We start from the raw sequence: 16,479 nt of genomic DNA on the forward strand, positions 1-16,479 counted from the left end.
CAAAAAACATTAATTTAGATTATTATTAAATTATTTATATTTGCTTATATGTTTTTGTTTTAACCATTCTGGTTTGTATCTGTATTTATACGCATTGATTTTTAACGAAGCGTCTGAATAGCACGATGTAAACCGCTGGTAAATTCCTCCTAATTACAATGACGACCTAGCTTGATTATATTCATTTTGATGGCTTCATAAGTTAACGTGTGTTGTCCATATAGATGCAGCATCTTTTTTGGACAAAGAAAACGTTGCCAAGATAGGACGTTGCTCCTTGTGACATCAATTGTTTGGGTTCCCGTTTTCGCAATGACTCGTGACGTAGGTGCCTGCACATTGATTTTCAAAAAATGTTTAAGCACTTGAATGCCTCCCAAAATGGCGCAATCTGGCAGCACTGCAGCAGACGCTGCTCCGGTAAAACGACATTGATGTTATTTCTGATTTATGATGTTAGTTATCTACTGTGTACAATTTGACATCCTGCTTATTAGTACAAGTCAACATAGTCTGTTTGATGTGGTGATGTGCTTTTCAACTCTACAATGTATTTATCTGATAGCTTATCTGTTCATGATGGGTCTGTCAGCTCTGCAATAAATGTGCACTATGCAATAATTTTCAATTTGATTGATTCATTTCCAATTGGATGGTGTGTGTAAGCAGGAATGTTTTTGAAGGTTGGTGGTTTCTGTCCTCAGGATGTCAGAAAGGAGTCTTCATCGACCTTGCAGGTGCCAGACCCGGAGTATCCCAGCACATCCAAATTCCTCATCCGGGGGATCCCGAAATCTTCCTCCTCCAGCAACTGCATCCCCTCCAGCTCCACATCCAGCTCCTCATCCAGCTCCACATCCAGCTCTCCAGCAGAAACACACTTGGGTCCCCCACCAAACTCTCCCACCTCCTCGTCCTCCTCTTCGTCCTCCTCTTCATCCCCTTCCAGCTCCTCCACGTCCTCCTCATCCTCCCCCTCTTCCTCCTCCTCTGACAACTGGATCTGTGTTAGCGATGATCAAGATAAGGTCGTCTTGAAGAGGCTCCCAACTGGGGCTCACAACAAGCTCCACGCAACAGGAAAGAATCTCGTTCGGAGGCCGCAACTGAGGTGGGTGAGGAAGATCATGAAGGACAGGAATAAGCAGCGTAGACGAAAGAAAGCCGCTACAAATTCAGAGTATGCGCCGCCACAATAAAGCTAAAGTAAAAGTTCTAATTCATTATGTGAACCTCCCCTACACATCCATCCATCCATCCATTTTCTATGCCGATTCTCCTCATTAGGGTCGCGGGGGCATGCTGGCGCCAATCCCAGCTTCCCTACACATACACTGCCAAAATCTGTCTTTTTCCATTTCAGATAAGCACCACATCATATTTTTCTACATTTTGTGTACATTTTATTTCGCATTTTTGGTGTCCATCAATAAACTATGTTCATTAGTTTATATTTTTTCAGCTTTTGCTTATGTTAGAAGCTGTTGCTGGAATGCCCCTAGACTTTCCACTCATGCTGTATTCTTCAAATTCCTTTTTGCAAAGTCAAACCTCGGTGTTTGACTTTGCCTTGGTTATCATACATTATTGTGTGTAATTAAAATATTTTTATGTACAGTCCTCCCTCGCTACATCGCTCCCTCACTCTTGCAGTTTTTCAAACATTAATTAATAATAAATGATGCTGTTTCCTGGTTGACTAGGGCCAATTATACGTAATATTTAAGCAAATCCTCCATATTTTTTGGCCAAACTAAGCATTTTCAAGCATAAAGATGGCTGAATGAACTAAATGAAAATACAAATACAGTATAAGCCAGGGGTGGGCAACATCGGGTTAAAACATTTGGACGAGAGGCCGTCCATATATGGGTGATCATTAAAGAGAATGACATACTTAGGGTGCAACGAAACCAAAACACAACACATCCACAGCAAGTTAATGCATCACATAAATCAACTGCTACGACTACGTGGGTGATAAACAACAGCTAAGCGGTAAACATAACACGTAACATAAACTGTTATTTACAAGATCCGCAAGGTATGCTGAGCAGTCCAGCATCAACAACAATATGAGCTATGAACAATAAAACATTGGATATCCAGAGTATGGCCCTCCTTGTTTACGACATCCTCAACATATTTTGCAATCAAGCAAAAATGCGACAAACACGGCAAAATGTTGGGAGAGTACCACAAGCTACCCAGCATGCCTTGCGGCAGGACTATATGGGTGTAAATTTGGCATTGGGATTTTGTGTAGATATTTGTATGCACACACGATGCAGTAGGTAGGTTACGTTGTGGGTCACGTGTTGACGTGTTGTGTTGTTTGCCTCAAGCTACAGATTGCATATGACTATTTCCTGTACTCAAGTGTGCGACAATAGCGCTGCAAGCCTTGTTGCCGGATACAGCTTTGATGTTAAAGGTTTGAAAAAAGGGAATTTGGAAACGCCCGGCTGGGCCAGATTAAGACGCTTGGCGGGTCTGATGTGGTTTGCCCACCGCTGCTAAGCCATCAAGACCACTAATTTGTGAATGTAGTATTCTACATTGGTCACCAGGTGTCAGTAATTGTTCGGTGTGACCACCACCGAAGCACCAGACTTGGACAACCAGCTTTTATTGCAGGTTTAAATGATGTAATTATATAAAGATGCGCAATAATAATAACAATAATAATCATCATAATCATAACACGGTTTACTGTTGTGGCCAACAAGCTAAAACTCTACTCTGAACCTCCGACATCACTTCCGCTCTGCCATCAATTCTGCTCCTCTACAAGGTAAACTGTCTTAAATGGCTTATTTTCTGTGACTGTATCTAATACAGTGTGTTGGGTAATACCAGGGATGCTCCGATCAATCGGCCACCGATCAGTATCGGCCAATTCCCGTGAAAATCACGTGATGGACATATGCCTTTCAACGTCGTTCACACAAGCCGATCACCCGTGGCTAGTACTATTGCAGTCCGCAGCGATCAATGCGTGCAGTGTAGCGTCTTGCCCCAACTAACATCTCAGCCATCGTGCTCCTTCCACTTTCCTTCGCAGTGTGGGCCACGAAAACTACCTTGCGGGGGTAGCACGTCAAAAAACTTTCATTTTATACGCCATTTGAAGAAGAAACACTTGACGGAGTATGGCGAGTTTTCGATGTTCACGGTAGCTAACGCAGCATGACAGTCAGAAGGCTAAGATAATAACCCGAAAAATAATTGAATTCATCGGACGAGATGACCAGCCTTTCTCAGCAGTGGAAGACACCGGTTTCGCCAAGTGTTCTCTAACTTACCTGGAAGTCCTGCTAGCGCTCCACCAGTGTACTCTCACATCCAAAGTCTCCTTAAAGAAAGCGTCTCATCCCCTGTAAGTTTTACAAGGGATATACATTCTCTTCTAAAAGTAAGTCAAATATGTTTTTGTATAAATTAAGGTGATTTTTAGGTGATAATTACAAAAAGTAATGAACCATCTTCATGTCCCTTTACATGCCCAGGTTGTTAACGACAACAAAAACTCACTAATACTTTACTGTCTCTGATCTTCCTGTGACATCACAATGTTTAGTTATTAAAGCACAGATAAACACCACATACTGCAAAGAACACTGCTCATAAGGCACCCCACATCAGGCAAAAACCACCATCCCAGTTTTTCCGAATGTTGATTAAAACGAGTTCAAGTTAAAAAGCTTAATAATACTACGAGGAGACAAATAGAGGAAACAGCAGAAGGAAATAGCAAGATGAGACTTGCTGGTGCATGTGTTACAGCCTCCCTGGACTCACAATAAAGGTTCCCTTACTCCCTTAGGCTGAGTATGATGACAGAGTAGCACATAGGGTACATACACTGACGGTACTATGGTCTGTTAACAGTTTGTGTGCAAAGGGAGTACTGTGCTATCTTAGTGTAAACGTGGTGTTCCTCACTGTAACTTGTTAAACACGTCCAAATCAAATAAATCATGCCATACATACCCTACCACGCTATATGCATTTTTAGAATGACATTTTTGCTGTATATTTTCGTATCACATGCATTCACGTATCACATTTACCCACGTAGTCGTGGCTGTCGTGGATCACAGCTATCCCGCTCATTTCATGGGCTATCAGATTGATATTGGATCACAGCGGGGCATGTGTTGTTTCTTTTAATAAAACCCTCTATAAATATCAAGTTGTGTTTATCTAAAAAATAATACATTGCTTCAACAAAAAAAATATGTAACAATAGATGGATGGATACTTTATCTCCAAGAGAAATTTACATTTCCAGCAGCTCTGCAAAAGTGTCATAATAAACTTAATCACTTAAAAATAAAACAAACAAAGCAACATAGAGATTGAATAATACGTACATTTTTGTTTTTAATCACTCCCTCTCTGCTGTGTTGAATGGCATGGCGTGGGGGAGGAATGATCTGCTCATCCTATCAGTGGAGCAGGACAGTGATAGTAATCTGCCACTGAAACTGCTCCTCTGTCGAAAGACAATGCTGGTGTCCATGATGGAAAGGAGCCTCCTCGGTGTCCTTTGCTCTGCCACAGATGTCAGGCTGTCCAGCTCAGTGCCAAAGACAGAGCCTGCCTTCCACACCAGTTTGTCCAGGCGTGTGGCGTCCTCCTTCTTGAGGCTGCTCCCCCAGAAGATCTGTAGCAGCTTCTTGCATACATTGAAGGACGCCAGCCTTCTGGGGAAGTACTGACGGCTCTGCCCTGTCCTGCACAGAACATCCATGTTGCCAGTCCAGTTTATCATCCAGATGCACTCCCAAGTATTTGTAGGTGTGACCCACCTCCACACGGTCACCTTTAATGAGAACAGGTTCTGGGTGTGTCCTGTTTCCCCGAAAGTCCTAAGGTCCCCAAGCCAGACAACCAGGCAGCAGATGCTTTCAGTGGACTTCAACTGTATTGTTCTTTTAGGAAAAGAGAAAAAAGTTCTAACAAAAGTTGCCAAAGGAATGCAACAAGTCAGGCTCAGTGCCATAAACTTATCATAACCGTTTAACTTATACCTTATCCACAATCCTTATCTGAGACATAAGCACGTCTTTCTCTTTTCTGTGCATTCTAATGATATAAAAACAGATAAAAAGAGACTGCTCAAGCGTTTGCGATGACTTACACTGAGACTCTCAGAGCGCTGTGGAGGAATTTTGGCCCACTCATTTTTGCAGAATTGTTGTAATTCAGCCACATTGCAGGGTTTTCCAGCATAAAGCACCTTTTTAAGGTCATGCTGCAGCATCTCAATAGGATTCAGGTCAGGACTTTGACTAGGCCACTCCAAAGTCTTTTTTTTGTTTATCGTCAGCCATTCAGAGGTGGACTTGCTGGTGTGTTTTGGACCATTGTCCTGCTGCAGAACCCAAGTTGGTTTCAGCTTGAGGTCACAAACAGATAGGCGGACATTCTCCTTCAGGATTTTTGGTAGACAGCAGAATTCATGGTTCCATTTATCACAACAAGTCTTCCAGATCCTGAAGCAACAAAACAGACCCAGACCATCACACTACCACCACCATATTTTACTGTTGGTATGATGTTCTTTTTCTGAAATGCAGCATTACTTTTACGCCAGATGTAATGGGACACACACCTTCCAAAAAGTTAAAATCAGACCACAGAGTATTTTCCCAAAGGTCTTGGGGATCATCAAGATGTTTTCTGCCAAAATTGAGGTGAGCCTTAATGTTGTTTTTGTTCAGCAGAGGTTTTCATCTTGGAACTCCGCCATGCAGGCTGTTTTGCCCAGTGACTTTCTTATGATGGAGTCATGAACACTGAACTCAACTAAGGCAAGTGATGCCAGCAGTTTTTTGGATGTTGTTGTGGGGTCTTTTGTGACCTCTTATTGAGATGAGTCGTCACTGCGCTCTAGGGGTAATTTTGGTTGGCCAGCCACTCCTGGGAAGGTTCACCACTGTTCCTTGTTTTTTCTATTTTTGGATAATGGCTCATTGGAGTCCCAAAGCTTTAGAAATGACTTTCTAAACTTTTCCAGACTGATAGACGTCAATTAATGTCAGTTATGTTTTAACAGAGGGGGCAATCACTTTTTTACACAGGGACAAGTATGTTTGGATTTTTTTCTCCCTTAATAACAAAAAGTTTAATTTAAGAACTGCATTTACTGTTCAGTTGTGTTGTCATTGACTTATATTTAAATTTGTTTGATGATCTGAAACATTTAAGAGTGACAAACATGCAAAAAGAAAAGAAATCAGGAAGGGGGAAAACACTTTTTCACACAGCTGTACATCTGAAAGTTAGAAATGTAGAAACAACATCGTTATAACCAATATATTGTCAGTATAATTTTATATTACAATATCATCATTCACAATTTCACAATTTGTGAAAATGTTTCTGGTTTGAGAAGATAAACTCTTCGAATTGTTAAAACGAGCAGAGATCAGTCAATGAAACCTGTGTGACTTTTGTTCCTGACTTGTTGAATTGCACCTGAATGCATCACGGCTGTATTGCAGCTTGCAGACAGTGTGGCTGCAGAAGTCGTCTGATTTTGGGGCGGGGAAGATGATTAACAGGCGTCTGCCCTCTTATTTATCCCTGGCTTCTGCACACCTATGTATTCGTTTGCGCCCCACTGATAGAGGGGACAGAGCAGGCAGCTCCGTGGAGTCCACTTTGTTGGTGCTGCAACAAAAACAACAACCATGAGAGTGTTCTTCTTTATTTTGACGCTCGGGTCTTCTCTTGCGTCTGACACACTACCTCCTGCCCATGTCGGACCGTCGTCGCTCGGCTTCAGCTCCTCGGTCCGCTCGGTCTGCAAGCCCATACCGAGTACCTTGTCCCTGTGCCACGGCATCGGCTACCGGCACATGAGGCTCCCCAATCTGCTGGGCCACGACTCTTTGAGGGAGGCCCAGCAGCAGTCGGCCGCCTGGCTGCCGCTCATCTCCAAGTTGTGTCACCGGGACACCAAGAAGTTTCTGTGCTCCTTGTTCGCCCCGGTGTGCGTGCCGGACTACAGCGGGCCGGTCAGCCCCTGCAGGAACCTGTGTGAGGCCGTGCGTGACCACTGCGTTCCCGTCATGAGCGCCTTCGGCTTCCCCTGGCCTGAGATGTTCGATTGCAGCCGCTTCCCCCGCGAAACACAACTTTGCATCCCCCCCAGCGGTGATCAGGACTCACGGACAGCGGAGGAAGTCTCCCACGAGGAGGCGCTTAAAGGTCTGAGGTCAATGTGTGAGTCGTTTTAACCTGTTCAAAGATGCACTTTAAGAGCACACCTTGGCTGTGTTCCACACTTAAAAGTGTACTATGTACACTACACGCAGTACTTAATTTTGACTGTGTGGTACTGTCACAAATCGATTACTGTAGTTGTGCACTTCTCAGACGTGACAATCGGTGTTGGGGATGAAATTCTTCACAAGGAAAATGAATGAAGCCAATTTCACCTCCCCCTTGCGTACTCTTTAATCACCAGTTATGAGAAGGAAGAAAGACTGTCACACAATTTAGTTTTTTTCCAAATGTATTGAAGAACAAGTCAGACATAATAACTGAAAAATAAGCCAGACATAATAATTGAAAGATAAATCTGACATAATAACTGAAAAATAAGACAGGATAGTTTCCGCAGTGTACAGGTACCTGGACCCCGTTTCATTTCACCTGTACCCATCTCCAGGCTGAAAACGAAAGCGAGCTCCTGCCCGATTGTCCCATGGTCCTTTTTATACTTGTTTGCTCAAACCATTGGCGTCAGTCTCTCCAAACATATCTTTCTACTGGACGCCGGCAGATGATAGCCGGCTCCCTCGCTGTCCGGATCACACTTAGTGTCGTTGTTGACATAAACAAAACATTCTTTGCTCCGGCCAGTGTTTCTATTTTGACTTAATTCTGGGCCTTATCAGCCTGGTAACCTTGGTGTGTAGAAGCTGTGACCAACAGTATGTCTGTTTAACCTTTGGCACACTTAAACAAATTTATTTATATAAACTACTTGTACTCATTCACTAAGTTATTAGATTAATTGATTAAACAGTTATATCTATAGTGTACTTACTGTAAGACACTTAACAATAATTCAATCAATACACATCAATGCAAACAGTTATTTCTATAAATCTACTTGTAATAATTATCTACCCACTCAGTAAATACATTTTTTTCCTACATCGGCTTCCTCTTCTCTCCTTATTATTGGTTCGTACAATAGCTGAAGTTTGCAACAGGAAAATACATGACTTCCGACAAATACATGACAGAAATACTGCAATTTCAAGGGACAAAATGCGATTTTTGCGGACCTACCAGGGGAGCTAGTACATTTTTCCTTATGTCTTTGTTATATGCCTGGCTGTAATATTTTACAATATTATAACCAATAAGTTATAAGTTAATCGAGCAACCGATTTTTGTAGCTCATGTTAGCCTTAGAATGAGAAGTGTTTAACAAAGGCACAAAAGATACCTTTTCACAAAAGTCTGCCAACTTTCTACCGGGCATATTTCACTCATGTCTTTAAAGGCGCAAATCCCTCAGGTCTTGCTCCTTCTGTTCTGTGAACTTGCAGCATTTCTCTCATGCGGTGGTTTTGGGGATTTGCAGCATTTATTTGTATTTGTTTTTAACCTTGCAGCGTTTTCGGCCTGCGGCATGTTGTAAAAAAAAAAAAGCAACACAATCATCGGAACATTGCAAAGGAATATTGATAGCATACTGAATAGAAAAAAAATAAATGTAGGACAACACTGGTATAAACAGAGCACCCATTGAAACAATAAGATCTCTTTTAAAAACATCTTCTGCTGATTGTGGTCGTAGTTTTGCTTTTTAGCGTGTGATATTCTATTTACTTTCAAGCACCTCTTCTTATCAGTTCCTGATTGTCTCTTTGTTTCCAGAGTTTTATCTTGTTACGCCTTTGCAGACGCAGACATGTAAACTCTTCCTTCCAATACCTAGGAAGTGTCATTTGTGACGCCTGCAGTCTGGCAGCTGAGGGAGAGACTGACATCCAGGACGACTTCTGTCAAAGTCCATATGGTGAGGAGAGATGATAGGATGCTTTAACAATCAAATCAAATGTCTTCTTTTCTTTTCTTGTCCACTATGTGCCTGAAATAACACCTCACAAGTTTTGTCTCTGTGGCAGCATTCAAGATGCGTCTGGGCAGTGTGTCGACAGTGGGAGGGGACCTCCAGCTGGTGCCTTTGGCCCGAAGCCGCATTCTGAGATGGGCAGGGGGAGGTGCTGAGAGGGCGGAAGGAATTGGAGGTGCGATGGCCCACAATGCTTTGTGGCTGCACGAAGGAGGCACTTGTGCATGTCCCGGCTTGGACTCGGCTGAGAAAAAAGATAATCATGGTTTGGAGGAAGAGCCCGTGGATAAAAAGGTGAATGGGGCCCAAGCTGGATGGTACTTGGCCCTGGCTCGGGCGGAGGAGGGAAGGCTGGTGTTGACTCGGCTGGTGCGCTGGACCAGGGGCGACAAAGAACTGAAGAAGTTCATCAGAAGTCTCCTGAAACAAACATGTGCTGACATGTAGACCGTTATTAGCAGGTTTTAAATTTAGCAACCTATCCAGCTAACAGAGTCTCTAAATAACCTAATTAATCAGCCATGCGCAGACTTTTAAACACTTGTGTTAATGAAGAAGTGTTACAGTGAATCTGCACACTGGCCACTGGCGTAATTATTTGTCCCCCATTACCTTTAAAAAGGTGCTAACTGGCTTCAGGCCCAGAGCGGATCTTTTATTTAGTGCCTCTCACTAATTTGATAAAAGCGACAGAAATATGACCGATGTTGATGTTTTACAATATTTGTGTCGACCAGTGAAGCGTTTAGGACTTGTCATTTAAACATATACGGAGGTGAAATATTGAAAAAAACCTAATGATGGCCAATTATTGTATGCTGACATGGACAATTTAAAGCTGCTGTATGTCACCGGCTCAAGATCAAACAATAAAAGTCTATATTTTTCACAATTACGATGATGTTAAACTGCCTAAGAATTGGCATAAATTGTTGTTCAAATAAGACGACTGGCCACTCACGGCTGTCTGGCGTTCACGTAGTTTTCCGTGGCACGTCCACACACGCAAGCAATCTCAGAGAAGCGATGGACAATTTGCAGTCACGATGTTGTTATTCAAAGATAGCTAAACTTAGCCCAATCGCTATCATTAGCTGATAACAAACATAACTAGTTTACATTCTCAAAGCAGGAAGAGGGCAGGCAGTACAGTGCGTTCGAACGCGAGCACCCTCCAGGCAGCCGCGTTCCGTGACGTACAGCAGCTTTCAAAGAAATCTTTCAGATTCAACAGCATAGTTGTTAGTCTGTACACCAATTATGTGCAGATGTCAATCACATCTCACGTATCCGCAGCATATTTTCTTAAAGTTGTTAATATGTGTGTGTATAGAGATGATTTCATTTGGAATTAAACAGAGGAGTATCCTAACCCTTTCCCGATAATGACACAATTATTTGAGAGCAAATGTGCATTTTTTTTAATATTGTATGTAGTTTTGTTCCATTGTGAGAATCATTTCTTTAAAAAAAAAAAAAAAAAAAAAAACAAGACTCGAGGAAAACAAAGCAGTACACAAGAATTTAGCATAAACATTTTTTTCTAAATATCTTTATGGTACTTTTTGCATTTTATGCAGCCAAGCTATGCATACTGTAAATACTGTCATTGTAGCCAGTGTGTTTATTTGCCAAAGCTGCAAAGACGACGGGGCATTAATTGGAATCAGGTGATAATTCGTGTTATTTCTGAAATTTGAAAATATAGCCATATATATATATATAAATATATATAAAACATATATAGCAAATGTTTTAACTTAATAATAATAATAATAATGATTTGTCATGCATGCATGAGAGAATGGAAAAGAAAACAGCTCTCAGTGACCGCATGGATAGCTTATTAACAATTATATTGCACAACATAGCAGCAACAGAACCAATGTTGTAATAGTGGTAAGGAGGAAATTCAGCTCGCATTAATGAGTACAGCAAGTGTAATGCCTATAGGGTTCACACCGCATGCAGAGGGAGCTTTTTCAAATGCGAATACAGTAATCCCTCGTTTATCGCGGTTATTTGCTTCCAAATCTCACAAATATGTGAATTTCTGTGAAGTAGGATACCTTATTCATAAATCCAATAATTTTGTAGTTAGAGCACAGAAAACCTACGACCTTCTGAATACGGATTTTAACATTATTGGAGCTCTCTAGACATGAAATAATAGTTACCTTTACTACTGTTTTACCCAACATAGTAGATGTAATAAGAGTGAATAAGGCATTTATTACATAAATAAGACTCATGCTCGTGTGTGTTGCTATAAATGTGTTCCCCAGGGGAGTTGAGTTGAGTGGTGGGTGGACAGAAATTGACGTTAAAGGTTCATAGTTGAATTTTAGCTTGTCGTGGATTACGGTCGCAACAGTAGCCCGTGGTTTTACTAGGCATTATTGTGTATGTTGTGAGATAATTGAAACCTGCAATAAAAGCCTGGTGTTCTGGCGATCAAGTCCAGTGCTTGTGTGACTCACTGAACATTACAGTAACATTACTGACACCAAGTGACCAGTGTAGAATACTACATGTCGTTCTCAGCATCTTTGAATGTGTCTTCTGAATGCCTTTTATTTGTATTTTAGTTAATTCAGCCATATTTTATGCTTAAAATGCTTAATGTAGGGAGAAAATACATCCAATTGCCTCAATATGCATTGTTTTTTTACTAATAATAGGCAGTAGTCAACCTCAAAACAGCATAATTTATTAATGAATCATTTCTGAAAAATCATAATTGAGTGAAGCAACAAAATTGAAACTGCAAAGTGGCGAGGTACAACTGTACTGCCAACTTGCGGAGTTAATAACACACTACATCTGGAGGTTGCCTACAGCCAGCTGTTAATGCCAATGTTCCTTGACCTAGCGCTAATTAGAGAGCCCAGTGGTTATTTGCTCACCCATTCACTATAGGGGACTTGGTGGTTAATTGAATATTGGCTTTAATTGGTGCATTTATGGTACATGATCAGCAAAAAAGAATCCTATGTTTGTCAGGTTAAATGTGCTCATTTGAAAACATCTTATTTGTTTTTGCACCATCGTACAGCTTCCATCAAAGACGTTTTGTTGGCTGACAATGTTGGTGTTTTTCCTTGATCTTTCCATAGCGACAGACTAAAGTGGGAAACTTGACTCTGTTTAGGTAAAACACACGTGGACACACACCTGTTGCTGTCCACTTGATACTTCAGATGTCTGCTATGCTTTGTCTCGCGCAGCACGGTGACAGTGCTGCTCTCTGTTGGGTGTATGGTAAAAAATAGACAGAAAAAATTAGCTGTGTCTGATCCAAAGCAATGAAAACCATTGGCCTGCACTAAAATAGACTTGGTTATATTACCGTTTGTACCTGTACAGTGTAATCTATTACTGGTGGATATACACATGCATGGGATGCTTAAATAATTCAGCGCTTCTGGTCTCTTACCTTCACTTACACACCTGCATCTTCCTGCATTTAAGCTTCCCTCCTAGCTGCTCCTCTATGGTCCCATTTTCCAGAGACTGGGTGAGTGGTCTGTTTTACTCATGGTGCTTTCGCTTGTCAGGGTAAATTATGTGGCGCAGTCAAAACATAGAGCGAGGATTAATGAAACTATGATCCTTATAATGTACTGTATGCATAATGTAGTGCAGTGCTTTTTTTTAGATGGGAGATATCCCTGCAGGTTTCCAGTAATATCTTGATGGCTAAAGGTTTGTGGTTGTGTTGTTATTTTGAAAAAAAATCACGTTGGATAAAGTGACACATTCATTTTATTACTGTATATGTCAATACATTTTAGTAACAGTAAGACTCATCAATTTCAATTAGTATTGTTACAAATAAATAAAGAGAATACACATCTATTAGTTTTATTCTAGTACAAGTTCTAGAGCTTCTAGTACAAGCTTTAAACGTCCTGCACTTAGCCATGACAACAATACTTTATAGTTGTTTTCATTAATATTGGTGGACCAACCTCGACACTGCTGGCATTAGTGCCATTGTTCGTGTTGCTGCAATGTACAAACGTCTTATTTTAATTCTTATTTTAACGTGTGCCGTTATAATCCAGGTATTTTTGAACATTTAGTAATTGGCTTCATTTTGATTGGATAGCAAAAGCATGCTTACCGCTGTCGGCACGGGTGTAAAAGTGTGGAGGGAGCCCTCTGAGCACCCCTGTTTCTTACTTATACTTCAACGCTGCCTTTTTTGCTCACAAATGATAAATGTCTGTGATATAGGTGTGTGAGTACAAGGATGGTGTCCCCTGCCATTGCTTTGGCCTTCCTCCCCCTCCTGCTGACACTGCTCATCAGATACCGCTTCTACTTTGCGTTGTTCTACCGAGCCATCCTGGTCCGCCTTTGGAAGGACTGTGTTACTGGCCTGAGCCGTGAGGAGCGGGCCTACCAGTATGTTCTCACCCATGCTACCCCGGGGGACCCTGACAGCATCCTGGAAGCTTTTGATGAGTGGTGCAGCAAGGTGGAGTTCATCAGTAACATTGGACCTAAAAAGGGTGAATATGCGGTACATTGACAAGAGCTACACTTGCACAATGCTAATGTAGAGGCTGGGGAGTGTATGTTAATGATGCTTGTACCTGAAGGGCCATATTGCGCTTGCATGCATCGTTCACGTGTGCAGGAAAGATCCTGGACCGGCTGCTGGCAGAGCAAAGTCCTCTTACGATCCTGGAATTAGGTACCCACTGTGGGTACAGCACTGTGCGTATGGCCCGGTCTCTGCCACTGGGTGCCAGGATCTACAGCATTGAGATGGACCAAAGAAATGCTGCTATCGCTGAGAAAATAATCCGCCTGGCAGGCTTTGATGACGACAGTGTGAGTGCGCCAAACACATGAGAAGCCTGATGAGGATCAACATTAGTTTGTACTACATTCAGGTGTAAAATGTCTGCCTGTTCTTCTCAATACCTAGGTAGAGCTGATTGTGAATCCATCAGATGAAGTGATCCCACGCCTGCGGTCTGATTTTGGTTTGGAGAGACTGGATTTTGTCTTCATGGACCACTGGAAGAAATGCTACCTTACTGATCTGCAGGTACCTGTCATAATTGATAGTGTTGCGCCACACAACTTGGGGCAGCATGAGCTGTTTGTTTGAAATGTGCCTTACAAATACACCTTGACCTTGACACCACGGCAAGCTGATGGCTTGTATACATACTGTATGCAGTCTTGGCCGACATTGTTTATTTTCCGTATATTCATGCAGCTTTGTCAACAGTCTTTCTCCAAGGACCAAAATCAAATTGTACCAACAAGACTTTCTTTTTCATCTACGTCAGTTCCCTTAGTTACGCTTGCCAAGTTCCGGTTCTGTGAGCGCCTCAATGATGTTGGGACACATTGACCTGGGTCGCAATGTTCTGCCGCAATGCAGAGCTGCAATGTGAGAAACTCCACTTCAACAGTACACAGTGGAACCTCCAAAGTCAACGCAATTTGCTCTGCGATGCTCGTTGAATTCCAAGTTGTTGTTCTAACTTGAGACCGACTTCCACTCAGGCTCCAACTGCTGCCATTGAAATCTTTATTAACTGCACAGGTGATGTTTTAAGCAACTTTAGCACTCTTAACTGGCATACAATTGTAAAGAGAAGTTAAGCATTAAAAAGAAATTAAATAAAACTACAATACAGTAAAACTACTTACCCTTGGAAGATGTCTAACATATGTTGGAGATGAAATTATAGACTGTTAAATACGCGTTCGTTAATCTCCAATTATGAGAAGGAATAAGACACCCCAATAGACAAAGTTTACAGAATGCATTGGAAATATGTCAGACAGAATAGTTTCACATTCTTCAGATATCCGGGCTGACTGTCAGTCTTAATGTCCTCCTCCGGCTTCCAGACCAAAAGTCGAGAGAGTCCGCCTCGAGCGACGGGCTCCCAGCTTTCTTTAGGTGTTTTTCCGGACTGCTTGCGTGTGATCTGGCATCAAGATATCTTATCGTTCGCATTCTTCTGTGATATGTGTGTGTGATGACAGCAGCTGAGAATTGCGTTTTAGTCGACGTGGTAGAACTCTCATCAGCATCTTTTCCTGCACAAAATAGCACATGCACTCCCAGCATCTTTGGCCCACTTACCCCATTCTGTGACCATATCTGACTGCTGATTATGTGAATGCACCTTATCTTTAGGTGCTTCTTTAACCCACTGAAATAAAAGTTCATCCATTCAGTTACTAGAATCTACTTGTAATACATATGTACTCACTCAGATAACAAGTTAATAAAACAATATTATCCTACACATATAATGGAAAAATAAAATAATCTGTCTTGGTGGTTGTTTCTTAGTGTGTCTATGTAATTGTATGATCCACATGACATCTGCCCGGACCTTTGATTGAGGACTTTTTTTTAAACTGGACCTATTTGGATGCTTTAGATGCTCACTAAGCTGATAATGATGGTTTGAACTCAATTGCCTTTGGCTTTTAAAGCATATAACTCCAAAGTGTTCAACCTTAGGAGTGTTCATCTGTATTGGTTATGTGGTCATTTGTTAATTTGATATGATTTCTGCTGTTGCTAATTGTGTATTTGTTGGTATGTTGATTCTTTCAGATGTTGGAGGGCTCTGGTCTGCTCGGAAAAGGATCAATGATTGTGGCAGACAATGTGCTTTTTCCTGGGGCTCCCAAATTTCTCAGACACCTACGCAAGAGCGGCTTGTATGAGTGGAAGATCCACCGTGCCACCCTGGAGTACAGCAAGGGTATCAGGGATGGGATGGCAGAACTGGTGTACCAGGGGATCAAGTAGACCAATACTGACAAAAAAGATGCACGAATAAGAAGGGTTGATGAGGGTTTGATCATGATATCCATCTGAGTCAACAATATAATAGAATGGACGTAAAATTCTTGGAGTCTTGAAATTGTCCAGGTGTGAATGTGAGTGTGAATGATTGTCTATACGTGTCCTGTGATTGACTGGTGAACAGTTGAGGATGTACCCCACTTCTCTTGGATGGGCTCCTTCTCACCTGTGACCCTGAACAGGATAAACTGTATAAAATTGATCAATGAATATTGACCAGAGCTGCAAACTAGTTGAGACTGAATCAACAGTGCCTCCACTGTTTGCAGCCAAGTAGTGCACTCCATGTTACCTCAGTTTATTTCACTCAGTCATTTTTTCAAAGTAGTCAAAAAAAGCAAAGAAAAACTCTCGATAGAGCACCGTACTACCCCTGTTGCAGTCCTCCTCCGACAAACCGAAGATTAATTTACAAGTTAGCGACTAAGCTAGCGATGACATAGGAAACAGGGCTGCATGAAGGAGACTGACCGACAATGGTCCACAGCCAATCAGGACGCAGAAAACAATGGGCGGT

General features: G+C 41.8%; 3 protein-coding genes across 4 annotated transcripts; all 3 read left to right on the forward strand.

Annotated features, from left to right (window-relative positions):
- The first annotated feature begins 103 nt into the window (after positions 1 to 103).
- LOC129191456 (osteocalcin 2-like) lies at positions 104 to 1,414 on the forward strand. 2 transcript variants are annotated; one of them, XM_054794826.1, is made up of 2 exons: positions 104 to 420; positions 705 to 1,414. In XM_054794826.1, the coding sequence occupies exons 1-2, from the start codon at positions 370 to 372 to the stop codon at positions 1,197 to 1,199; spliced, it is 546 nt and encodes a 181-aa protein (XP_054650801.1). In that variant the 5' UTR covers positions 104 to 369; the 3' UTR covers positions 1,200 to 1,414. The 2 variants fall into 2 exon arrangements, with proteins under 2 accessions (XP_054650801.1, XP_054650802.1); XM_054794827.1 differs by having other exon boundaries at positions 104 to 324.
- Positions 1,415 to 6,553: 5,139 nt separating this feature from the next.
- Positions 6,554 to 11,551, forward strand: sfrp2l (secreted frizzled-related protein 2 like). Its single transcript, XM_054794443.1, has 3 exons — positions 6,554 to 7,221; positions 8,969 to 9,049; positions 9,159 to 11,551. The coding sequence occupies exons 1-3, from the start codon at positions 6,702 to 6,704 to the stop codon at positions 9,551 to 9,553; spliced, it is 996 nt and encodes a 331-aa protein (XP_054650418.1). The 5' UTR covers positions 6,554 to 6,701; the 3' UTR covers positions 9,554 to 11,551.
- A 1,810-nt stretch (positions 11,552 to 13,361) lies between these two features.
- Positions 13,362 to 15,905, forward strand: tomt (transmembrane O-methyltransferase). The gene is made up of 4 exons (XM_054794444.1): positions 13,362 to 13,623; positions 13,752 to 13,948; positions 14,046 to 14,168; positions 15,708 to 15,905. Exons 1-4 carry the CDS (start codon positions 13,362 to 13,364, stop codon positions 15,903 to 15,905), a joined length of 780 nt encoding a protein of 259 aa, XP_054650419.1.
- Positions 15,906 to 16,479: the final 574 nt, after the last annotated feature.

Source organism: Dunckerocampus dactyliophorus, chromosome 12, assembly GCF_027744805.1.
Source record: "Dunckerocampus dactyliophorus isolate RoL2022-P2 chromosome 12, RoL_Ddac_1.1, whole genome shotgun sequence".
NCBI classification, from domain to species: domain Eukaryota; kingdom Metazoa; phylum Chordata; class Actinopteri; order Syngnathiformes; family Syngnathidae; genus Dunckerocampus; species Dunckerocampus dactyliophorus.